The sequence below is a fragment of the Siniperca chuatsi genome, linkage group LG21, assembly GCF_020085105.1.
Source record: "Siniperca chuatsi isolate FFG_IHB_CAS linkage group LG21, ASM2008510v1, whole genome shotgun sequence".
Lineage (NCBI taxonomy): Eukaryota > Metazoa > Chordata > Actinopteri > Centrarchiformes > Sinipercidae > Siniperca > Siniperca chuatsi.
This window is the reverse complement of record NC_058062.1, coordinates 868551-893162: the sequence shown is the minus strand read 5'-3', so window position 1 is coordinate 893162 and position 24612 is coordinate 868551. Positions and strand designations below refer to the sequence as shown.

The 24612-nt window shown below is 45.6% G+C and overlaps 1 protein-coding gene and 2 non-coding genes across 3 annotated transcripts in view; 2 read left to right on the top strand and 1 right to left on the bottom strand.

Annotated features, from left to right (window-relative positions):
• Positions 1-3349: 3349 nt before the first annotated feature.
• trnag-ucc lies at positions 3350-3425 on the top strand. The gene has a single exon. It is a non-coding gene; the product is annotated as a tRNA-Gly (tRNA).
• Positions 3426-7520: 4095 nt separating this feature from the next.
• Positions 7521-7596, bottom strand: trnag-ucc. The gene has a single exon. It is a non-coding gene; the product is annotated as a tRNA-Gly (tRNA).
• A 1382-nt stretch (positions 7597-8978) lies between these two features.
• Positions 8979-24612, top strand: part of stx1b (syntaxin 1B) — a 67039-nt gene continuing 51405 nt past the window's right edge. The window contains exon 1 of the mRNA XM_044181526.1: positions 8979-9474. Within this exon, the coding sequence (XP_044037461.1) occupies positions 9445-9474 (30 nt within the window). The 5' untranslated portion in view covers positions 8979-9444. The remainder of the gene's footprint in view (positions 9475-24612) is intronic.

Here is a 24612-nt window from a genome sequence, read left to right as displayed (position 1 = left end):
AATAATACGTTTTAATACTGCTATTAATATGTATTAATACTGCTATCGGTAGTAGTTCTAGTAGGAAGCAGAAGTATGCATGTTAGTAGCAGTTGTAGAAATCATTGTCAGCAGTCCTTTTAACTGAAACAGTTAAAAGTACTGCTGGCTGTGTAACACCTACATGCAACCACACACACACACACACACAAACACACACACACAAACACACACACACCACAATGAACAGTCAGTTATTCACTGCTGATGCAGAAAAATATTTGAAGAACACATATTTGAAATTCCACGTATCAGAAGCACAATGTAAAAATACTTCATTAAAAGTTGTTTAAATGTTGTGTTAAAACAGACAACAGCATTCAAAATGTTCATAAGTATTACCAGAAAAATGTACTTAAAGGATCCAAAGTCCTCATTATGCAGAACGACCCCTTGTTTAATTATGGAGCCCTCGAGCTTTTTGTTTTTACATGTTATGCACACAAGATAATATTTTGTGCACACAAGTTATTGACGTTATTAAATGATGTTACACTGAACAAATCCTGAAGGCATAAAAACACTTCCTGTTATGAAGCAGGATTTATCAGCATTATCAAAGGATATTCTGGTTGTTTGTGGACAGTTTTGGATTTTTAAAGCTTTATTTTACCAGTTTTAGTCCGTCGAGTTTTCTTTTTTGGCCCATTTACACAGTTTACAGGCAATAAAACACCACAGAGAAAATAGAGTTCATAACAGCAAAGACACACACAATAACTAAAGAGTGTTGATTGGTAATTTCCACACAAACACATGTAAAAAGGATTTTTCCTTTTGGTCAAATTTGCAGAACTTACTGCTTTTAAAGTCGAATTTTTCCATCGCTGTTTATGCTGCAAATAAGGAGAGTGTGAAGGACTTAGGCACTTAATCAATTATTAAAATTCTTCTTGATTTTCTGACGATGGTTTTATTGATTAAAGAGATTTGTTTCAGCTCGACTGCAGTTCGAAAGAAAATGATGTGTTTTAAAAGCAGCTTGAGGTTTACTGTCAGCTCGTTCTCTCTGCGTTCTGATTGGTCGGAGAAGGTCTGACTCATCAATCAGCGCTGAGTCGTGGTATTAACCTCCGGCCATCGGACGATTTACATGTTGATTCCTGTGACGTGTCGATAGTGAATCAGGAGGAAGCTGTGAGCTGGATTATCTGGTGACGAAGAGGAGGAAGGTCTGATCAGGAGGTACGGAGGCCTGAGAGGGACATTCACACAGAATATTATTATTATTATCGATGCAATAACATGTAAGATTTTAATAGTGTCACTGGCTGCAGCTGACCTACTTTTATACTTTTTTTAAACTGTTGGGTGGTTTAATTTACTGTCTAGCAATGGGACGGTGTAGTCCCTCATTCGTCCAGGAGTGTTCTTTCGTAGAAAAGATTTGAGGAAGGCCTTTGAGGAAAGGCATGTCCAGAGTGCTCTCTCAGCCTGTGGTTATCCTACTTGGGCTCTCAACAAAGTTAAAAAAACAGGACAAAAGGGAAACAGAACCAAGAAGGAACGGCATCTCCATCCCTTATGTATCTGGACTGTCTGAAAAACTACAAAGGATCTTTAGACAGCACGATGTTCCTGTCTTCTTTAAACCAGGCAACACTTTAAGACAGAAACTCTTCACCCTAAGGACAAGATGCCCACACAGAAACAGAGCAATGTAGTTTACTCCATTCAGTGCAGTGAGGAAAACTGCAAAGAACGGTACATAGGTGAGACCAAACAGCCACTTCACGAAAGACTTTATCAGCACAGACGACACGCTAACTCAGGATTACAGAGCGCGTGCATTTGCGATCTAAAAGCTACAAACCGCACATTTGAAGACAGCGAGGTGAAGAGTCAAGTAGAGAGAAGAGTTGGTTTGAAAGAGGAGTCAAAGAAGCCATTTTTGTGAAAAAGAAAACCCTCTTTGAACAGAAATGGTGGTCTGAGATTCAACTTGCCCAAAGTTTACCACAGTGTGTTAACACAGTGGTCAAGCCAATCACATGCTAATCAGGAACTTAACAGTGATGAGGGAGGTGCAGCCAGAAAACAACAGGCCTGATTACTGATTACTGGGCCATCATGGAAACAATTAGGTCAGTTTCAGGTGAAACTAGCTAATCAACAGATACTCAGGTAGACTCCTTCCTGAGGGCGGGGCTTATGCAACACAGAGTAGCTTAAATTTCTGAGTTCTCAGACCATTTTCACAATTGAGAATGACTTCCGGATGGGAGCCGAAACGTCTTGATTCTGAAAACAGTGTCCAGACGACTACGACTGAAACCTTTTCTACGATGTCTAACAATGGATTGTGTTTTATGTGCTCATTATAGGTTTTTTAAATCTTCACCTGCAAAGTATAAGTAGCATAAAACTAAAACATCCGGCTAACAGGCGCCGGTTCAGTGAAAGGAATAACCAGGAAATCACGCCCATAATTCATGCGAGGTATCGTGGGGCAACGAATAAGATGGAGCAGCAGGGGCGTGTCCAGGGAATGGCCTGAATCTGATTGACCCCCCCCCCCCATAAAGTACGGACGCTTTATATTACATCTGCACGGTGCCACTCGGTTGTGCTGTGATCGGTCGGTCTATAAATTTATATTTAAACAAGAAACTGTAAGATACTGTAATGTTAGTAATTAAAGTAGATATCACAAGTTTCTAGCTGAGTGTTTCATGTTAGTTGTCAGTGGCCCGAGGCGACACTTTTAGAAATATGACCAGGAAGTCTGTGCAGGAAGTTCGTGGTTTTAGAGTTGTTTTATTTTGAAATCTCTTGTGCATCCATCATTTCTTTCTCACGTACTTTGTTTGGTATAAATAAAAACTCATAAGTCCAAAGAGAGATAATGTAGCGAGACACAAAAACTCATCTCGCTAGCTGGCTTTCATCAAGCCAGCTAGCTCGACGCACCTGGACTCACCTGTTGCTTGTTCCACTGAAGGTCGGCTCTGTTGCAGTCGGACGACGGCGGAAATTCGCGACGGGAAATGTACGCAACGTGATTTCGGTCGGTTTTAACGTTTTAGGATTATTTTAGAGATTTATTTTTCTTTGAAGTGTTTTTCCCCTTTTTGAAACATGGACACACACACACACACACACCTTTATCACCTACCTCAGGTGACCTGAGCCGAGGTTCGATCCCACGGCTCCACGTCGCTGGCCGGAGTCCTTCCCCGCTGGACCGTCTTCAGTACTGATGAACACCAACAACCGGAGAGACAAAGAAGATCAGACTGAGAGGAACCTGCAGGAGATCCACCTGGAGACAAAACTGCTTGTCTCATCATTTACAAGTAAAACCAGATCATCCTGTCCTGATGGTCTAGTGGTCAGGACTCCTGGTTTCCACCCAGGTGGTCTGGGTTCAAGTCCCGGTCTGGGAGAAGCTGGTGTAGCTGCTCCTTTTTTCGTTTATTCCAAGTGAAGAAGAAAAGATTTGAATCCACAACTTCTCTGTTACCGAACCTGATCCTGAACCAGCAGAGACCAGAACTTTCTGAGCTACGAAGATCAGACTGAAGGAGGAATCTGCAGAAATGAACCTTCATCAACCTGCATGAAAACCTGGATCCTGGATCAGGACCGATACTGCACCAGTTGAAGCTAAAAGTGTAGTTTTTCCATGTGGACCCTGGTGGGAGCTGTCAGCGATGTTCTTGTCCCACAGGGTCCAGGGGTCTGGTTCCTGGTTTATACCCAGGTGGTCTGGGTACATTTCCTGCTGTGGGCATCGTTTGTAGCTTTGAAGTGAATCACTACAGACGGACTTTCTGGACTTTTCAGGGTTGTGAATACGATGAACTGTCGCAGCACCCCTGCGTTCTCTGTGGACTAGTGGTTAGTGGTCCTGGCTGCTCCCTGAACCGCCTGGGTTCACTTCCCGCTGTAGGAAGAGACGGTGCTGTTTTATGTTCAGAAATCCTGATTGATGGATCGTTTAAACTCACGCAGCTGACAGGAGACGCAAAGATGTTCAGCACTTGAACCGAGTTCTGCTGGTTCATACTGAACCGCTGAATCTGGAAACATGTGAGCTGTAACACTTTCACAAGTGTTCGATGCCACAAATGTGCACGTTGAGCGCGGCGCGAGCAGGGGCGTGTCCAGGGAGCGCCCCCCCCCCCGTGATCCTGAACTGTGATCGACTGTAGTCCGGTCCGAGGCGGGACCTTAGTTCGTGTTTTGTTGTTGTCTTGTAGATTTAAAGTTTTGCACAATTTTGTCAATAAAATATTTTGCCCACAGTCTGTTTATACTTTAAGTACATTTTCCTGATTATACTCACATACTTTTACTTCAGTAGCATTTTCAGTGCAGGACTTTTACTTGTACAGTGTGGTATTAGTACTTTTACTGAAGTAAATGATCTGAATACTTCTTCCACCGCTGCTACATTACTGTATCGCTGTTGCACCACTATGAACACACATCACTGATTTGCTTTCTATTCTCCACTTATTAACACACACACGCACACGCGCACACACACACACACACACACACACACACACACACACAGCGTCTGTATTAAAATAGCAGTGAGGTTAAACTCCATTAACTGGAAGGTCACAGGTTCGATTCCTTCCTCCGACGTCCTTCAGCCTGAAACTAAAAACCAGACCTGCTCAGACCACTAAGTCCCAGACTGGACCTGATCCTGGACCTGGACCTGGACTCAGGTAACACCTTCAGGCTGCTCTCTGACCCCGACTCACAACGAGATCCTGTCTGACCCCAAAAACAGCTTTTAATCTGAAAACACACTCCTGACTTCCTGTTGGAGACGGACGGCCTCTGTGTGGAGATACGAGGTTTAGTGTGTGTGTGTGTGTGTGTGTGTGTGTGTGTGTGTGTGTGTGTGTGTGTGGTAGCAGTGATATATGAGGCCAGCTGCTATTAACCACAGCCTTGAGATTTTAAAATGGAGTTTTAATGGTTGAGATGAACTCTGGAGGCTGTGGCAGGTTGGCTGGACGCCCGGAGGAAATCCCCCCTTCTTCATCCTCACTGTCCCTCGTTTTTCACTCCTTTCTCAAATCTTTATCCAAATCTTTTCGCTCGAGACGGAAAAACGATCTCTCAAATGTCGTCATTTGTATTCAGTTTCTACAGACTGGACAGATGTTTGACTCTCAGGGACGAGGAGGAGAGAGGGTTTTTTTTTTTTCTGGCGGTCTTTGAACTGATCTTGAAGGCAATCGGAGATCTTGTTTCATCAATAATTCACCACGTCTGGTCTGTCCTTGCAGGTTTAACAGGACGGTGAAATGTCTGAATTATTATCAGGGAAGAAACGTCTGTATTTAAACCGCTTTGTAAGAACATACATCCTTTTTATTTCCTCGTGTAGATGTTTTAAGCGACAGAAACATCACAGAAAGCGACGGTAACTCCCGTTTGTTAGCATCAGTTTGTGAGTCTCACAAATGGAGGACCGTAACTGCCAAAATCAAAAATAAATAAATGACTCACTAAATAAATTAATATGCCATTAAATGCACCAACAATAATATTTAAAAAATGTAGGCATTCATTTATTTATAAAATGTGTCATGAATTGATATTTCTGTTTTAATTCTTCTTTCTTCTTCTGTATCTATTTACCTTTGTATAAATTTATTCACTTTCCCATTTAATTTATTCATTTTTATTTATTTCTGTATTATTTCCCTTTGCGTTTCCCCCCATTTGTTTCCATATTTATTTATATATATTTTCTTTTTACATTTCTTTACGCATTTCTGCGTGTGCGCGTGTCATGGGGTCAACTTTTCACCGATCGGCCGATCGACATCAGTGTATAGATCGGCTAAAGGGGCTTCGCTGCCGTGCCGGTGACCGCTGAGCCGGCCGGCCCCGACTCTGATCTGGATCAAGTTTTACGGAGAAAATATTTTAAAAGGGGAAGTAAAAAAATAGTGGAATTAATACAAAGGTAAATAAATACAGAAGCAAATTAAAAGAGAAATATCCACATATGTCACGTTTTATAAATTAATTAATGCCTACATTTATTTTTTATCTTATTTATTTATTGAGTCATTTATTTATGTTGTAATTTTGGCAGTTTTGGTCCTCCAGAGTCACAGAGCTTTCCCTCAGAGATAAATCTGTAATTTAACAACGCTCACCACTGTTTGGAAGATGTTTCCATAACCTTCTGGATCAAAAAGTGTCAACAATCATCAACAATAACAATATTAATAATCAGCAGTTAAAGAAAATAACTTAGGTTGCATCAACAAACCAGGCGTTTCTGGTTTTTCAATAAAAGTGAGTTCTGATAACTTTACAATAATATTCAGCTGTGACTCATTTCAAAGTCAGAACGTTTTGTTTACTTACTTCATACACACTCGACCACGCTGTGAAATCTACGCAATTATTCTAAATCATCTCTCTCGCGGCGCCCGGTGACCGGCGGCGAGGCCGGAGCTTTTCACTGTGGTGGCAGGAAGTGCGCACACACACACACACACACACACACACGTTGGAATAGCATTAATTTACCATTTCTTCACTACTCATATCTACTTTAATCACTAACTTTACAGAATCTCACAGTTTCTTATTCCTGTAAAGTTTTCATTTAAAGGATAAAGAGAAGCACCAAAAATAAAACAGACTGTGAGCAAAATATTTTATTGACAGAATTGTGCAAAACTTTAAATCTACAAGACAACAACAAAACACGAACTAAGGTCCCGCCTCGGACCGGACTACAGTCGATCACAGTTCAGGATCACGGGGCGCTCCTGGACACCCCTGCTCGCGCCGCGCTCAACGTGCACATTTGTGGCATCGAACACTTGTGAAAGTGTTACAGCTCACATGTTTCCAGATTCAGCGGTTCAGTATGAACCAGCAGAACTCGGTTCAAGTGCTGAACATCTTTGCGTCTCCTGTCAGCTGCGTGAGTTTAAACGATCCATCAATCAGGATTTCTGAACATAAAACAGCACCGTCTCTTCCTACAGCGGGAAGTGAACCCAGGCGGTTCAGGGGAACAGGCAGGACCACTAACCACTAGTCCACAGAGAACGCAGGGGTGCTGCGACAGTTCATCGTATTCACAACCCTGAAAAGTCCAGAAAGTCCGTCTGTAGTGATTCACTTCAAAGCTCCAAACGATGCCCACAGCAGGAAATGTACCCAGACCACCTGGGTATGAACCAGGAACCAGACCCCTGGACCCTGTGGGACAAGAACATCGCTGACAGCTCCCACCAGGGTCCACATGGAAAAACTACACTTTTAGCTTCAACTGGTGCAGTATCGGTCCTGATCCAGGATCCAGGTTTTCATGCAGGTTGATGAAGGTTCATTTCTGCAGATTCCTCCTTCAGTCTGATCTTCGTAGCTCAGAAAGTTCTGGTCTCTGCTGGTTCAGGATCAGGTTCGGTAACAGAGAAGTTGTGGATTCAAATCTTTTCTTCTTCACTTGGAATAAACGAAAAAAGGAGCAGCTACACCAGCTTCTCCCAGACCGGGACTTGAACCCAGACCACCTGGGTGGAAACCAGGAGTCCTGACCACTAGACCATCAGGACAGGATGATCTGGATTTACTTCTAAATGATGAGACAAGCAGTTTTGTCTCCAGGTGGATCTGCTGCAGGTTCCTCTCAGTCTGATCTTCTTTGTCTCTCCGGTTGTTGGTGTTCATCAGTACTGAAGACGGTCCAGCGGGGAAGGACTCCGGCCAGCGACGTGGAGCCGTGGGATCGAACCTCGGCTCAGGTCACCTGAGGTAGGTGATAAAGGTGTGTGTGTGTGTGTGTGTGTGTTCATGTTTCAAAAAGGGGAAAAACACTTCAAAGAAAGACAAACCTCTAAAATAATCATAAAACGTTAAAACCGACCGAAATCACGTTGCGTACATTTCCCGTCGCGAATTTCCGCCGTCGTCCGACTGCAGCAGAGCCGACCTTCAGAGGAACAAGCAACAGGTGAGTCCAGGTTTTGTGAGTTTTTGTGTCTCTCTTTGGACTTATGAGTTTTTATTTATACCAAACGAAGTACGCGAGAAAGAAATGATGGATGCACAAGAGATTTCAAAATAAAACAACTCTAAAACCACAAACTCCAGATTGAATCATCTTCTGCTCTGATGTCGCTGCACACGCCTGAAAACGACACGGTGAAGGCGTCGCTTTGGGCTCTGGGTCGTCGTGACGGCGTTTCTCCAAACCGATCGATCGATCGACGGATCGACGGAGAAAAGAATCGGCAGATGGATCCAGAATGAAAAGCATCATCAGCTGCAGTCCGACACAAACCGGTATCGCGACATTTGTTGATGCAGTTGTGTTTTCTCATGGTCGTAACTCTCGTCGTTAATACATTTTTAAAGTGTTTTTATTTAAATTACAGCCAATAATTAGAAATGAAACGATCCAGAAAGCAACCGGAGCTTCAGTCAAAGAGCTGCCTTCAAAGCATCCATCAGCATCACAATGTGTTTAAAGCACCGAGAGTAAAAGTAATAATATGTATTATCATATTATTGGATTATAGTTATTGATGCATTAATGTGTTTATATCCTGCAGGGATCAATGAAGTCTTATCTTATATTATATTATAAGACATCATCATTTATTTATTGATGATATTTTGTGCAAAGGAACTGAAGTTGTGAAAGAAGCTGCAGGAAAAGTCACAGCGACTGTTCAGCTGTTCCTTTTTAAATACATATATGAGTCAAACACACACCTCCCTGCTGCTGCGGGGGGAGGAGGGGGAGGAGGGGGGGGGGGGAGGCAGCAGCAGCAGGTAGAGATGGAGGGTGGAGGGAGTTGACGCCTGCGCGCTGGCTCTCCATCCCCTCCGCATCGCCCCCCCTCTCCTCCCTCCCTCCTCTCTCTTTTTCTGCAGCATCAGTACCACACTCCTCCCCCCTCCTCCCCCCTCCCCCCTCCTCCCCCTCCTCCCCCTCTCTCTCTCTCTGTCGGTTTTCCTGCCGGGCTGCTGCTGCTGCTGCTTTGCGCGCTGCGGGGCCACACTGCGACCGCACCGAGGAGGAAGAGGAGAAAGCCGCGGACCGAAGGGGGGCCAGCCTGAGCCAGAGCGGCGGAGAGGCGCGATTTAAAACCAGAAGAAACCGCAGAGGAGGGATTGAACGCGCCGTCACCGCGCGGATAACAAGCAGCTCAGAGGAAGCAGCAGCAGAAGGCGGAGACGCGTCACACCGCGCTGTTCCTCCCTCCATCTCTGTCTCCGCTGTTCAGGGGAGCTGAAGAAGAGGCGAAAAAACGAAGAGGAGGACAAACAGGAAAGGAATCTTGTTGGGGGATCTCGGAGCGCAAAACGACGAACGACGCGGTGTTGGAAACCTCCCCCCCTCCCCTCCCGGACCAGGGCCGATTCTCCGTTTTCTAGCAGGTAGCTCGGCGCGGCGACACCATGAAGGACCGTACGGCGGAACTGCGAAGTGTAAGCTCATTTTTTTCCTCTTTATTTCCATCCATGTTGGCCTCCATGTTTGCACCACCTCCTCCTCCTCCTCCTCCCCCCCCCCTTCCTCCTCCTGCTCCCCGGCCTCGCCGCCTCTCCGCTTCGGCCGGATGCGAGCGGAGCCGCGGGGCGATGAAAGTTGCTGAAAGCCACATCCGCGCCGCCGTCGTGTCTCTGCGCAGGTTTGCGGCGCGGAGCGCTTCATGCTGTGAATACAGAGTGGTGTGGACGCGGCCGCAGAGCCTGAAATGGAGGCTCTGCTCGGACCCTGAGCGGATCCAGCTCTCGGTGTGAGCGGCTGTGCGGTTGGCTGTGAGGCGAAGCCGCGGCGTCAGCCCGGACGCCTGCGTTTTCTGCATTTTCCGCCTCGAATGAGCGATATCTGAGCGCGTGTCGGCGGCTTTAGACGCAGAGGCCCTGCTCGTGCAGCGCCGCATGCATGATGGGAAAACTGCCTTAGAAAATAAAAACGCTCCTGTCCATGCTAATTTGGCCGTGCATGCGTGCCTGGGTGACCTGATGGAGGAGGAGGAGGAGGAGGAGGAGGAGAGCTGACTCTGAAATGAGCCGCGGAACAAAATGCAGTGATTTTTTTTTTTCCGAGGCCGCAAACTGCAGCCAGCGCGCGCCTCCTCCCTGACAGAGCCGCGTGAATGTGGGAACGTGCCGATCAGGCGGAGAGGGGATCGATACGCGGCTGGATGGGTGAAGCAGGGTGCAGGTGGAGCGGAGGATGCGGCTTCATCGGCTGCTTTTCCGCGTGTTTCCTGCCGCTCCGCCCGCTCCTGTAGGGGGGGGGGGGGCTGCAGGTGGGACCCTTCATTGTACCAAAGCCTCACCCATTTTCTGACCGTGCGGCTCTGCGTCGGGTGAGACTGGAGGCTGTGACGCGTGCGGTGCGCGGCGCGGCGCAGAGTTTTTGAGCTTTGAGCGAACAGCTGATGCTGGCGGTTTGGGCGGATTGTGGTGGGATTTTGGGGTGGGGGGTGGGGGTGGGGGGGGTGTCACATCAGCTGCTCAAACTCTGCAGCAGCTCCACGCGCCTCCTGCCGCGCCGCCACCACCCGGGTTCAGCCGGGTTCGCGTCAGGCAGAGGAGAAGCCTGTCGGTTTATTGGATGTTTTTATGAATTCATTTCCCTGATAATCTGTTTGGGGCTCAGATTGATTGAACCTGATCAATAAATCAGCAGCAGAATGTGTGTGTGTGTGTGTGTGTGTGTGTGTGTGTGCATTAGAAGTGACAGGCTCAGTTTACCGCACTGCTGTCCGTCTGCATCCATCACTTCTTTTACATGTTTCACACTCTTTCTTTCCTCCATCTCTTCAGCTGTCCTCCACCCCTCCACCATCCTGTCCTCCTGACTGCCTCTTAATTCTCTCTTTCTTTCCTCATTTCGTCCTCCGTCTCTCCCTTCTTTTCATTGTTCTCACCATTTCTCCACCATCCCTCTTTTCCTTTCTCCAACCATCCTTCATGTCTCCCATTTCAGCTTCCCTCCATCATCCTGCCATCACCTTATCCTCCATCCTCCATCCTGTCTTCTCCACATTACTTCAGCTTCCGTCTCTTCTTGTCTTTTCGTGCTCTTCTTCCTCCCTCTCCCCACGATGGAAACATGAACGTCTGAGAGCTTCCTGTCCGAGGCGTGGGCGCTGTTGGAAACAGGAAGCAGCCGGAGCGAGTAACTGCTGACGTCACGAAGAGCTGAGAGCATCAGCTGTGTGGAGGAAGAGGAGGCTGGAGCCTTCCTCACATGAACACATGAAGCGTCATGTTTCCATCGTCTGAGCTTTTAGTGACGTCGTCTCGCCGCGTCCTCTTCTTCTTCTGCGGTGCTTTAACGGCAGCGGCTGGAGGATCGGCTCCATCAGCCAATCAGCTGGTGTTCTCGCAGCAGCGGGTGGAGGCCAGTTCGGTGCAACTTTGAGCTTCATTTGGATGAAACCTGACGACTGTTTCCATCCGTCCCTCCCCTCGTCCATCCATCACTTCCTCCCCATCTTTTCTTTAATCTCTAATTCCAGCTCTCCTCATCCCTTCTTCCCTCTGCCGTCCTTCTTCACCGGTTCCCATTTCTCTCTTTCAGTTTTCCTCCATCCTCCAACTTCTTGTTTCCTTCCTCCACCCCTTCCTCCCCCTTCTCCTCTCTTCCATTCTTTATTCATTATTCATTTCAGCTTTCCTCCATCCACCTAGCACTTCTCCTTTTCATCGTCTATACCTTCTTCTCTCCCTCCATCATTATTCTGTCTGTGTGAGACAGACGCCACAGAGGAGACGTGATGTTTTTGGTCGTTAATGAATCCGTCCTCCTGTCGGCCATGTTGGATCACTGGAGTGAAAGCCGGTGCACGTAATCCTGCCGGTAACAGATGCTGCTGTATCATGCAGCCGCAGCTCGGTAGTAATAATTATATTTTTATGTAATCGTCCACATCACAGTGACGCTGGCTGCTCTCCTCCTCCTCCTCCTCCTCCTCCTCCTCCTCACTGCTGCTTCACCCCCGAGCAGCTCCGAGTCCACACGAGTCTGAGCGAACGCTGTGAATGTGACTGAAGGCGGCAGGAAACCTCCAGTAAACCCTGCAGAGACTCTGCAGGCCGGCTCCTGCGAGCCGCTTCCAGCTCTGTGAAATCTGTTTCAAAGCTGAGTGCGGCGTCATCAGACCGAGTCTGCAGAAGTATTACAGGCAGATGCAGCGTGGTTAGTTCAGGCCTGTTCGTAAATCTGAAGACTACATTTCCTTGAAAAATCAGAAACATCAGAAAGCAGGTAGATTTTCAAGAGAAAGAGAAGAGATATTCTGTGCTTTGGGACAAAAAGCACAAAAGCCGCTGCATCATTGTTCTCCCCGCTGCGGGAAACGCCTCGTCACGTTAGGCCGCCTTCACGCTCCGCAGCAGGTCGTTTCGCAGTTCCACGCCGTCTTTTCACCACGCTGGAGCGCCGCGTCGCTTCACGGCAGCTCAGCATGTGGGAGCGGTGGTGGCCGACGCTCAGACAGGAGCCTCTCCCGCGTGCCGGCCCTCGTCGCTGTGTACTCGCTGGTGAAAAGTGCATAAACATACCCAAAATACTTCAAAGAAGTCGTTTTCAGGAACTGGTCAGAGGAATCAAAAAGCTTAACAGATTATATATGAAGGAATCTGTTCGAATGATCCTCAGCTGTTTGAGGAATAATCTGAAGTGGAATAAAAAAGGGGCCACGGACTGTTTTGATTTCAGATGAAGAAATGGCTTTTTACATCATAACGTAGGACGAGAACATTTACAGAGAGATGAAGCCTGAGCAGCTAAGTTACTCTTTGTTAAATGCTCAGAAAATTGTACAGAGTTTGGTTGGTGGCTGGGTGTGTTTGTGATGAGGGACTCATGAGCTCAGTAAGTACAAATACTACAATACTAAGCAGCTCAGCATGTGACTGATCTGCTGCTGCCGCTGCCGTGTGCAGCAATCACAGCTTTAGTTCACATATATACACACGTACACTATATAAATATACATACAGTATATATACACACGTACAGTACAGCTGCAGTGATGGCTGATGGGAAAATTGCACACAGTGTTAGTAACTAAAATAAATAGTAGAAAGAAATACTTCACAGGAGAACTGGGTTTTTATTCTGTGCCAGTGCTGGAAAGTAATTAAGAACACTTACTGAAGTACTGCACTAAGTACAGAACCGAGGTACTTGTACTTTACTGCAGTATTTCCATTTTCTGCCTCTTCCTGCTTCCACTCTCCTCCATCTCAGAGGAAATATTTTTCCTTCCCTACGTTTGTCTGACGGCTTCAGTTACTTTACAGATTCAGATTATTAAAACAAAATATAATCAACTATCTCATTATGAAGTAGTATTATATATTAAAATACCCGGCAGTATACCTGATGAACACAACGGAGTACTTTTACTTTTGGTACTTTAAGTTTATTTTGATGCTGATACTTTTGTCAGTCCAGTCAAATGTTGAACGCGGGACTTTTACTTGTAACAGTATTTCTGCTCTGAGGTATCAGAGTACCTCTGAGTACCACCTCTGAAAAGACTGCTGGGTAATAAACTGCTCAGTGTGTGTGTGTGTGTGTGTGTGTGTGTGTGTGTGTGTGTGTGTGTGTGTTACTGCACCATATCCCATTTCAGTCTCATTGATTACCACAGACGGCTGTGGGGGAGGGGTGGAGGGGCGAGTCGGGACGTAATTCACCCTCAATGGTGTCGTAGAAAAAAAAGCCACTGCAGCTCCACACACACACACACACACACACAGTTTGTTCATGGCTGTAAAATGAAATCATCTGGTTTATGTTCAGGTCAGTCTGATCAGTTTGTTCCTCCGTTGCGTTCTGTCAGACTGTTAATGAATCAGGATCCTAAACGATCTCTGTAATCCATTCATCGTTTTAGCTTTTCTCTCTCATATAAGAATAAATAATCGAGACGACAGTCGGCAGATTGATCGATGATGAAAGTCGTCGTCAGATCTCGCGGTTTCACCTCACAAACCAGAATAAAACTGACTCACGTCGACGCATTCATTTCCAAAAGCTACCAGATGACTGTCGGATCAGCTGGGGGCTCTGACAGATGAACTCGCAGCAACTGTAGAGCTGCAGCGATTGGTCGATTAATTGACTAGTCGATCGAAAGAAAATGAATTGCTATTTGATGACTGATGAATTGTTTCGGTCATTTTTCAAGCAAAAATGTCAAAACATTCGCTGCTTCCAGCTTCGTAACGAGTCTCTGTCGGCTGGACGAAAGAAGCTATTTGAAGGGAAACTGTGATGAGCATTTTTCACTATTGTTTGACATTTTATAGACTAAACCATTCATCGTGAAAATAATCGTCGGATTAATCAATAATGAAAATAATCGTTAGTTGCAGCTGAGCTCTGATTGGACGGAGAGTCCAACGTGGAGGAAGCTAGCGTGGTTTTACTGAGGCTCCTCTGTCGGAGTGGACGCTGGTTCAGTCAGAGACCGGAGGACGTCAGCTGTTGACACGCTGCGGAGGCTTATCGTCACGTTAGCCACCGAGCTATTCTGACTGACAGCAGCTCACCAACTAGCCCTGTGATTGGTCACGGCGTCACCGAGCGCCTACAGCCGCGCGTGTCTGGTGCCATCAGAGTTCAACACGCTTGAGGCCAAAATGTTCATCATTCGAAACTGTTTAATGCTGCTACCGCAAGTTTTCACCCCCGCTGGACGATTTTATTATAAGGCTGCAACTGCTGCCAAGGGTGCATCTGTACTGCCGGGGAGGGCGTGGACACTTTATATTTATACTATATATTACTATATATACATATATATATATATATGTTATACTATATATTTGTAAATGATTTAAATCACTCGTGTTTTCACTTTGACCTTAAAGGCTGTTTTTCTGTCAGTGTGAAAAAGGTTAAATCTACTTTGATTCAATGTTGTAAAACAATAAAACATATTGTTACAGGCTCTATTTACTGTTTATCAGAAAATCGAACAAAACAAAATTTACAAAACTAATAATCTAATCACACAAAACTAATCTGATCTGAGTTTATTGATTAGCCGTGTTGGACACCTGTGCGACAGTGTGTGGTTTGTTTTGTCCTCCTGGAGGCACCAGGTGGGTGGGTCTGTGTTTGTTTGACTTTATTTACCCAGAACACACACACACACACACACACACACACACCTGCAGCAGACAGACGGCCTGCTGCTGTCTCGTCTCTCTCAGTAGCGACTTGCTCAAGGGCACCTTGACGGCAGCGGCCTGAAACTTCCTGTCGTCTGACACTTTCAAATTAAAGTTCCACCGAGCTGCTGCCGAGGCCGAACTATTCATTCATCAGTTCTTCACGCTAAAGACGACAGCAGCAGATTAGTGATGTGAAAAGCATCGTTCCAGTGTTTTGTGAGCTTTACATCGAACGAACTTCCTGAAAAAAAATTATTCTATATAAGTAAGTAAATGGGGAATGTTGACGGACAGGTTAGCTTCTGTTAGCTAGTTAGGTGGGTTCGTGGGATCGATTCCCGGACCAGACCAACATCACACAATCTCTCTGGGTGGAGTCTGCATGTCCTCCCGTGTTACCGTGGCCGGGTTCTCGGCTTCCTCCCACCGCCCAAAGACATGCATGAGGTTAATTGATAACTCTAAATTGCCCGTATTGAATGAATGAGAGTGAATGGTTGTCTGTCCTTGTCTGTGCTGTGTTAATGACGAGTTGGCCACTGTCCAGGGTGTAGCCTAAGGCCCAAAGTCACTGGGATATCCAGTCACCCGCGACCCCTAATGGGACCAAGCGGTAGAAAATGGATGGATGGATGGATGTTATATATTTTTCATTTTGATTCCCTCAAATGTTGAAGTTAAACAGCTCGCTCTGTTTGCTCCTTCTTGTTAGCAAGACAAAGGATGCCACTTCCTTACTGCATACGTTACTAACTTTATACAGGAAGTACTATATAGACTACTTATCTTTTGTAGTCCTGCTTTTGCAGTAAGATTAAGAAATCAACATACTTCACCACTAAACCATTTTATACTAACAGAAAATGATTTTCTTTAGAATGACAAACAGACAACAAAATAGATTTTTAAAGATCTTTCCAGTTGCCCCTCCAGTTGCATTGTGGGACAGTAGTGTCCATCAACAGCACACTCATGAATCGACTGTATTTAGGACAGGACGCATATTGTTCGATACATTTTCCAGTGTGGACACAGCAGAGAAGGTTCTAGATGTTTTTCATTGACTAAAGGTGTTCAGCCTTGTGTCATGGACTCATGTCCAGACTCCACCCACTGACCAGCTCCCCTTCAGGTAATCAGTGAACTCACCTGCTGAGGTCATCAGTCTGCATGGCTCATGGTCGGTCACTCCTCAGCTACATTATTAGCATTATGAGGTAGGACTCAGTTTTTCTGTGTAGCATTTGAATATTATACATGTACATGAAGCGATTCGCTCTGAAGATGTGTTTCTGGCTACAGGCTTGATGCTAATGATAGCTAGCTGTGTGTGTGTGTGTGTGTGTGTGTGTGTGTGTGTGTGTGCCAGTGGCCATCCTTCAGCCAAGTCAAGGGCAAACCCACCATTACTGCTGGTACACAGGAGGTCACTTTCACATCCTGACGTTATTCTCTGCTGTTCTCTGCTGTTCTCTGCTGTTCTCTACTGTTCTCTGCTGTTCTCTCCTGTTCTCTGCTGTTCTCTACTGTTCTCTGCTGTTCTCTACTGTTCTCTGCTGTTCTCTGCTCATGTGTTCTCTGCTGTTCTCTCCTGTTCTCTCTGTTTCTCTGCTGTTCTCTCCTGTTTTCTGCTGTTCTCTGCTGTTTCTCTGCTGTTCTCTGCTGTTCTCTGCTGTTCTCTGTTGTTCTCTGCTGTTCTCTCCTGTTTTCTGCTGTTCTCTCCTGTTCTCTCCTGTTCTCTGCTGTTCTCTCCTGTTCTCTGCTGTTCTCTGCTGTTCTCTGCTGTTCTCTGCTGTTCTCTGCTGTTCTCTGCTGTTTCTCTGCTGTTCTCTGCTGTTCTCTGCTGTTCTCTGCTGTTTTCTGCTGTTCTCTCCTGTTCTCTCCTGTTCTCTGCTGTTTTCTGCTGTTCTCTGCTGTTCTCTGCTGTTCTCTCCTGTTCTCTACTGTTCTCTCCTGTTTTCTGCTGTTCTCTGCTGTTCTCTGCTGTTCTCTGCTGTGTTCTCTCCTGTTCTCTACTGTTCTCTGCTGTTCTCTGCTGTCTCTCTCTGCTGTTCTCTGCTGTTCTCTGCTGTCTCTCTGCTGTTTCTGCTGTTCTCTCCTGTTCTCTCCTGTTCTCTCCTGTTCTCTGCTGTTCTCTGCTGTTCTCTGCTGTTCTCTGCTGTTCTCTGCTGTTCTCTGCTGTTCTCTGCTGTTCTCTGTTCTGTTCTCTGCTGTTCTCTGCTGTTCTCTACTGTTCTCTCCTGTTCTCTGCTGTTCTCTGCTGTTCTCTCCTGTTCTCTGCTGTTCTCTGCTGTTCTCTCCTGTTCTCTGCTGTTCTCTCCTGTTCTCTGCTGTTCTCTGCTGTTCTCTGCTGTTCTCTACTGTTCTCTCCTGTTTTCTGCTGTTCTCTACTGTTCTCTCCTGTTCTCTGCTGTTCTCTCCTGTTCTCTGCTGTTCTCTGCTGTTCTCTGCTGTTCTCTCCTGTTCTCTGCTGTTCTCTGCTGTTCTCTCCTGTTCTCTGCTGTTCTCTGCTGTTCTCTGCTGTTCTCTGCTGTTCTCTGCTGTTCTCTCCTGTTCTCTACTGTTCTCTGCTGTTCTCTGCTGTTCTCTACTGTTCTCTCCTGTTCTCTGCTGTTCTCTCCTGTTCTCTCCTGTTCTCTGCTGTTCTCTGCTGTTCTCTGCTGTTCTCTACTGTTCTCTCCTGTTCTCTGCTGTTCTCTCCTGTTCTCTGCTGTTCTCTACTGTTCTCTCCTGTTCTCTGCTGTTCTCTCCTGTTCTCTCCTGTTCTCTGCTGTTCTCTCCTGTTCTCTGCTGTTCTCTGCTGTTCTCTCCTGTTCTCTGCTGTTCTCTGCTGTTCTCTGCTGTTCTCTCCTGTTCTCTGCTGTTTTCTGCTGTTCTCTCCTGTTCTCTCCTGTTCTCTCTGCTGTTCTCTGCTGTTCTCTGCTGTTCTCTGCTGTTCTCTCCTGTTCTCTACTGTTCTCTGCTGTACTCTGCTGTTCTCTACTGTTCTCTCCTGTTCTCTGCTGTTCTCTGCTGTTCTCTCCTGTTCTCTGCTGTTCTCTCCTGTTCTCTCTGCTGTTCTCTGCTGTTCTCTGCTGTTCTCTCTGTTCTGTTCTCTGCTGTTCTCTCCTGTTCTCTGCTGTTCTCTCTGTTCTCTGCTGTTCTCTGCTGTTCTCTCTCTGCTGTTCTCTGCTGTTCTCTCCTGTTCTCTCCTGTTCTCTGCTGTTCTCTGCTGTTCTCTGCTGTTCTCTCCTGTTCTCTGCTGTTCTCTGCTGTTCTCTGCTGTTCTCTACTGTTCTCTCTCCTTCTCTCTCTCTGCTGTTCTCTCTGCTGTTCTCTGCTGTTCTCTGCTGTTCTCTCTCCTGTTTCTCTCCTGTTCTCTGCTGTTCTCTGCTGTTCTCTGCTGTTCTCTGCTGTTCTCTGCTGTTCTCTGCTGTTCTCTGCTGTTCTCTGCTGTTCTCTGCTGTTCTCTGCTGTTCTCTGCTGTTCTCTGCTGTTCTCTGCTGTTCTCTGCTGTTCTCTCCTGTTCTCTGCTGTTCTCTGCTGTTTTCTGCTGTTCTCTGCTGTTCTCTGCTGTTCTCTGCTGTTCTCTGCTGTTCTCTGCTGTTCTCTGCTGTTCTCTGCTGTTCTCTGCTGTTCTCTGCTGTTCTCTCCTGTTCTCTCCTGTTCTCTGCTGTTCTCTGCTGTTCTCTGCTGTTCTCTCCTGTTCTCTCTGTTCTCTGCTGTTCTCTCTGCTGTTCTGTTCTCTCTGTTTCTCTCCTGTTCTCTGCTGTTCTCTGCTGTTCTCTCCTGTTCTCTGCTGTTCTCTCCTGTTCTCTCCTGTTCTCTCTGTTCTCTGTTCTCTGCTGTTCTCTACTGTTCTTCTCTCCTGTTCTCTGCTGTTCTCTCCTGTTCTCTGCTGTTCTCTGCTGTTCTCTGCTGTTCTCTCTGTTCTCTGCTGTTCTCTGCTGTTCTCTGCTGTTCTCTGCTGTTCTCTCTCTGTTCTCTCTGCTGTTCTGCTGTTCTCTCCTGTTCTCTGCTGTTCTCTGCTGTTTTCTGCTGTTTCTCTGCTGTTCTCTGCTGTTCTCTGCTGTTCTCTGCTGTTCTCTGCTGTTCTCTGCTGTTCTCTGCTGTTCTCTCTCTCTCTGCTGTTCTCTCTGCTGTTCTCTCCTGTTCTCTGCTGTTCTCTACTGTTCTCTGCTGTTCTCTACTGTCTCTCTGCTGTTCTCTGCTGTTCTCTCCTTCTCTGCTGTTCTCTGCTGTTCTCTACTGTTCTACTGTTCTATCCTGTTTCTCTGCTGTTCTCTCTCTGCTGTTCTCTGCTGTTCTCTGCTGTTCTCTCTGCTGTTCTCTGCTGTTCTCTGCTGTTCTCTGCTGTTCTCTGCTGTTCTCTGCTGTTCTCTGCTGTTCTCTGCTGTTCTCTGCTGTTCTCTGCTGTTCTCTCCTGTTCTCTCCTGTTCTCTGCTGTTCTCTGCTGTTCTCTGCTGTTCTCTGCTGTTCTCTCCTGTTCTCTACTGTTCTCTGCTATACTCTGCTGTTCTCTACTGTTCTCTCCTGTTCTCTGCTGTTCTCTGCTGTTCTCTCCTGTTCTCTGCTGTTCTCTGCTGTTCTCTGCTGTTCTCTGCTGTTCTCTGCTGTTCTCTCCTGTTCTCTGCTGTTCTCTGCTGTTCTGTTCTCTGCTGTTCTCTGCTGTTCTCTGCTGTTCTCTACTGTTCTCTCCTGTTCTCTGCTGTTCTCTACTGTTCTCTGCTGTTCTCTCCTGTTCTCTGCTGTTCTCTACTGTTCTCTACTGTACTCTGCTGTTCTCTCTGCTGTTCTCTGCTGTTCTCTGCTGTTCTCTGCTGTTCTCTACTGTTCTCTGCTGTTCTCTGCTGTTCTCTCCTGTTCTCTGCTGTTCTCTACTGTTCTCTACTGTTCTCTGCTGTTCTCTGCTGTTCTCTACTGTTCTCTGCTGTTCTCTGCTGTTCTCTGCTGTTCTCTACTGTTCTCTCCTGTTCTCTACTGTTCTCTACTGTTCTCTGCTGTTCTCTGCTGTTCTCTGCTGTTCTCTCCTGTTCTCTGCTCATGTGTTCTCTGCTGTTCTCTGCTGTTCTCTGCTGTTCTCTACTGTTCTCTGCTGTTCTCTCCTGTTCTCTGCTGTTCTCTGCTGTTCTCTCCTGTTCTCTGCTGTTCTCTCCTGTTCTCTCCTGTTCTCTGCTGTTCTCTGCTGCTGTTCTCTACTGTTTCTCTCCTGTTCTCTGCTCTGTTCTCTGCTGTTCTCTCCTGTTCTCTGCTGTTCTCTACTGTTCTCTACTGTACTCTGCTGTTCTCTGCTGTTCTCTGCTGTTCTCTGCTGTTCTCTACTGTTCTCTACTGTTCTCTGCTGTTCTCTGCTGTTCTCTCCTGTTCTCTGCTGTTCTCTACTGTTCTCCTGTTCTCTACTGTTCTCTGCTGTTCTCTCCTGTTCTCTGCTGTTCTCTATTGTTCTCTCCTGTTCTCTGCTGTTCTCTACTGTTCTCTGCTGTTCTCTGCTGTTCTCTGCTGTTCTCTACTGTTCTCTGCTGTTCGCTACTGTTCTCTGCTGTACTCTGCTGTTCCCTCTTGTTCTCTACTGTACTCTGCTGTTCTCTGCTGTTCTCTCCTGTTCTCTGCTGTACTCTGCTGTTCCCTCTTGTTCTCTACTGTACTCTGCTGTTCTCTACTGTTCTCTCCTGTTCTCTCCTGTTCTCTGCTGTTCTCTACTGTTCTCTACTGTTCTCTGCTGTTCTCTACTGTTCTCTCCTGTTCTCTCCTGTTCTCTCCTGTTCTCTGCTGTTCTCTCCTGTTCTCTCCTGTTCTCTGCTCATGTGTTCCCTTTCGTTTCTCTGCTGTTCCCTTGCGGATGTGGCTTCATTAAGATCTTTTTAAATTCCTGTTTTTTACTGTGTGGTGTTTCTTCACATGTTTCTGGTCGGTGGTTTTCACCTCACATGCTTTCACTCTGCCAGAGGTGAGAAACAGTTGATTTAGATTTGATTGTGTTGATCGGATTAGGTTATCCATTTCCTCCTATTAGTCTACACCCACAAATCCACACATTTGTACTTCTAGACTTGTGAGGGCCTTCATTGTCAAAATTCATGCCCGAGTCCCTAACCCTAACGTTAAACTAGACCTAATTTTAACCGTAACCCTTAAAAGTCTCAATCATCAGGCCTTTGAAGAAGTGAAGTCATTTTGTCCAGCACCTTTCAGCAACAAGACAAGTGTCTTACATAAGACGTAAAAAGGCATTGCAATATAAAACGATATATATAAAGAAGATTTTAGAAGAGTAAAATAAAACAAAAGGTTAAAATGAGCTAGAATTTAATGAAACTGATAAAACTGGAGAATAAAGCTCAGAGCTCCTTCAGAAATGTTTGTACAAAAACGTCTTCACTTTCTAAAAAATGTCGCTTTCCAATCTTCCAAAAATGTCCTTGTCCTTGAGTGTTGTTGTCTGTCTTTACTGTACCCACTTTCCAAAAATGTCCAACTGACCAAAGACGTCCTCACTTTTCACAATATCTCCACGTTCCAAAAAGTTTAAAAGCTGTCAGAAATATGTTTTCACTCATGTGTCCTCACTTTCCAGGTCTAAAAACTGGTCCTCACAAAGATAGACGTACAAAAAGCACACAAACCCTCCTCCTACCTAATATTGAACATGCAGTATCTGCTGACTGAAGACAATCCGGTGTGTGTGTGTGTGTGTGTGTGTGTGGGTGGATTGGTCAGTAGGAGGCTGGTCATGTGATTTATGGCAGCATCTACATTTAACGGCCCTGAAATCGTCCCTGCCCTCTCGTGTGTGTGTGTGTGTGTGTTCTCATGTATTATAGATGTACCCCTCCCCCCTCCACAGCTCACTGAGCAGCCTCGTAACAGCAGCAAACATCCTCCTCTTCATATCCTCTGAACCTCTGAGGCTGATTTATTTTATTAATTCAACAGCCAAATATTAATTTATTTGTTCAACCAATCAGACGGCAGCCCGTTTTAATCAATCAGGAGCTGGGAAAGCTGTTGTTTTTTTTGGTGTGTTGAATACAGGCCAGGTTCGTCCTCGTCTCTGTTTCCATGCGGCAGCAGACTGATGGCGAAGCAGTGATGTCATGCTGATGTCACAGGTCTGATAGGAAAACATGTGTGAGCTCCTGTCGTCGGCCTCTGAGTCACACAGTCAGGATGGGAAAGGTTTTATTTCGTCTTCCTCTTGGATGATGAATGGTTATCTCAGCTCAGGATTAAACAGCATTAAATGCGTTTCTATTGACCCTGAATGTTCTGTTCTTTGCTGTTTTCAGAAAACTTTAATTAACAGTTTGAGACAAAAGTGATTTTCAGGAAGGAATCATTTTAATTGAGTTGAGACGTGTGAAGAGTCACTGGTTCTGGTTATTCAACACTGTAAATGTTATTTTCATGATCGCTTTAATGTCCCTAAACATAGAAACGTGACTGATATATGTTCATGTTGTGGCTCTCAGTTTTTAAGAATTTCAACTTTTGTTTTTGAGAAATCAGGGTTTTTTTCTGTCAGTTTGGTGGACAGCTCTAAATACTACAATACCCATGAGCCTCCGCTGCCGTTGCCATGGAGAAGAAGCCAGTCAGAGGTGTGAATCAGAGCTCTAGTGAACGCTTCGTCATTGCAGTCGGGAACAAAACACGTCGCCATGGTTACTGAATTAATCCAAAACTGACCCAGAAATAAGAAAAGTAAACTGATTTAAACTTCTGAATGTTTTATCAGGTTTCTCCAAACTGTAATCTGTAGCTTCAGCTCTGTGATTGGCTGTTAGTGAAATGCACCCTGGGAGTCGCAGTTGACTTCACTCCTTCAGTTTTTATGTCCGCAGGCTTCTTGTAGCTTTGACTTTTTATGAAAGAACCAGATATTTTTGTTGTCATGATTCAACCAGGAGAGTTTCGTGTCCATCCAAGACTGTCAGCCATGAGAAACATGAATGGGACTTTTACGGAAGGAACCAAACTTGCTCCTCCCACTTCACAACTCTATTGGAAACCTCAGTGGGCGGAGCCAAAGTACCACATTTGTTCCAGCTCCATAATGCTAAACTGAGGCCCAAGTGAAAATGGCAAAAATTCAGTCATAAATGACTGAAAACAACACGTCATAATCATTTATCATTTTAATTTAAATTCTGATCATACCTCTGACGGGTGCTGTGGTTATTTGTTTCCACCTGCTCAGGTGTTAGCCAACCAATGAGTTTATTTCTGCCTCCAGAGCAGCTCCGCCTCTGAGAAATGTTTGTCAAAGTAAAACAAAAAAAAGTAATGTTTTTGGGGTTTATATTGATGCAGCTGGTGTAAATATATACCTGTATATAAAAAAAACTAATTCTAATGGAAACTGTTGTGAGGAAATCATAGAATCCCTTTCTAGCTGCTGTGCTGACTTTTACTGTTTGCATGGCTCCCATCCAGACACACTGAGTTATCAGGTGAGTGGTTTGTGGCTTGTTTATGGGCACCTGGGTAGCACAGAGCTGTTTTCAGGTTTGAAACCCTTCTGCTCTACTACTGTATATGTGTAGTGGTCCTGTATTAGAACCAGTGGAGGGAATGCAGTATAAATAGTCCTGGCCCAAAGTCATTACAGGCAGTTATTGAATTGAATTAAGGCATTAAAAGGTTGGTAGATGGCTGAACTAAGTAGTGCAAACTCTGCCTCACCTCCCTCAGCCGGAGTGTGCCCTTCCTTTAAATAGATTCCTGCAGCTAATGCCTGACAGGAAGCAAAAGCTGTGTGCTGCCATTACCTCATACTCAAAAGTTCAAGGAAAAACATGACAGTGAAGGAAATGAAGCAGCACGACTCGAGGCTGGTTACTTCTGTGTGAGGGGCAACATGACTGGAAGAAGACGTATTCAGATAGTTTGATTTAAAGTAAAAAATACTTCAAGGTAAAAATTCTGCATTTAAAATTTGAAGTAGTAAAAAAACATTATCAGCTAAATGTACTTAAGCACTTACTTGTGATTCCTAATCAGATTTGGACTTTCCTTTAATGACTCGAGACCGGACCTGGACTCGTTTCAATGACTACTTGCCTCTCGAGACTGCAGTAGGACTTGTTTCGGCTGACTCAGTGCTTGTCTTGGCCTCGTTTCGAGACTTGAGCTGTTTGAATGACTCAGACTTATTTAAAATACCTTGAATCTCGACTTGGACTTGTTTCAAACGACTTGAATTTGTTTTCGATTCGCTCGAGACTGAACATGAACTTGGTTTGATTTACTTAGTACTAGAGTTGGACTTGCCTCGAACTTGAGACTTGACTTGGACTTGTTTTGCAAGACTCAAGAGAATTCTCCTCCATAGCAACAGCCACTGAAGCTCATGGGTAATGTAGTCTTTAGGACCAGGGGGAGTAAGAATGTGGCTTGTCAGGAAAGAAAGTGAAAGTTTCTAACTGATGATCATAATAA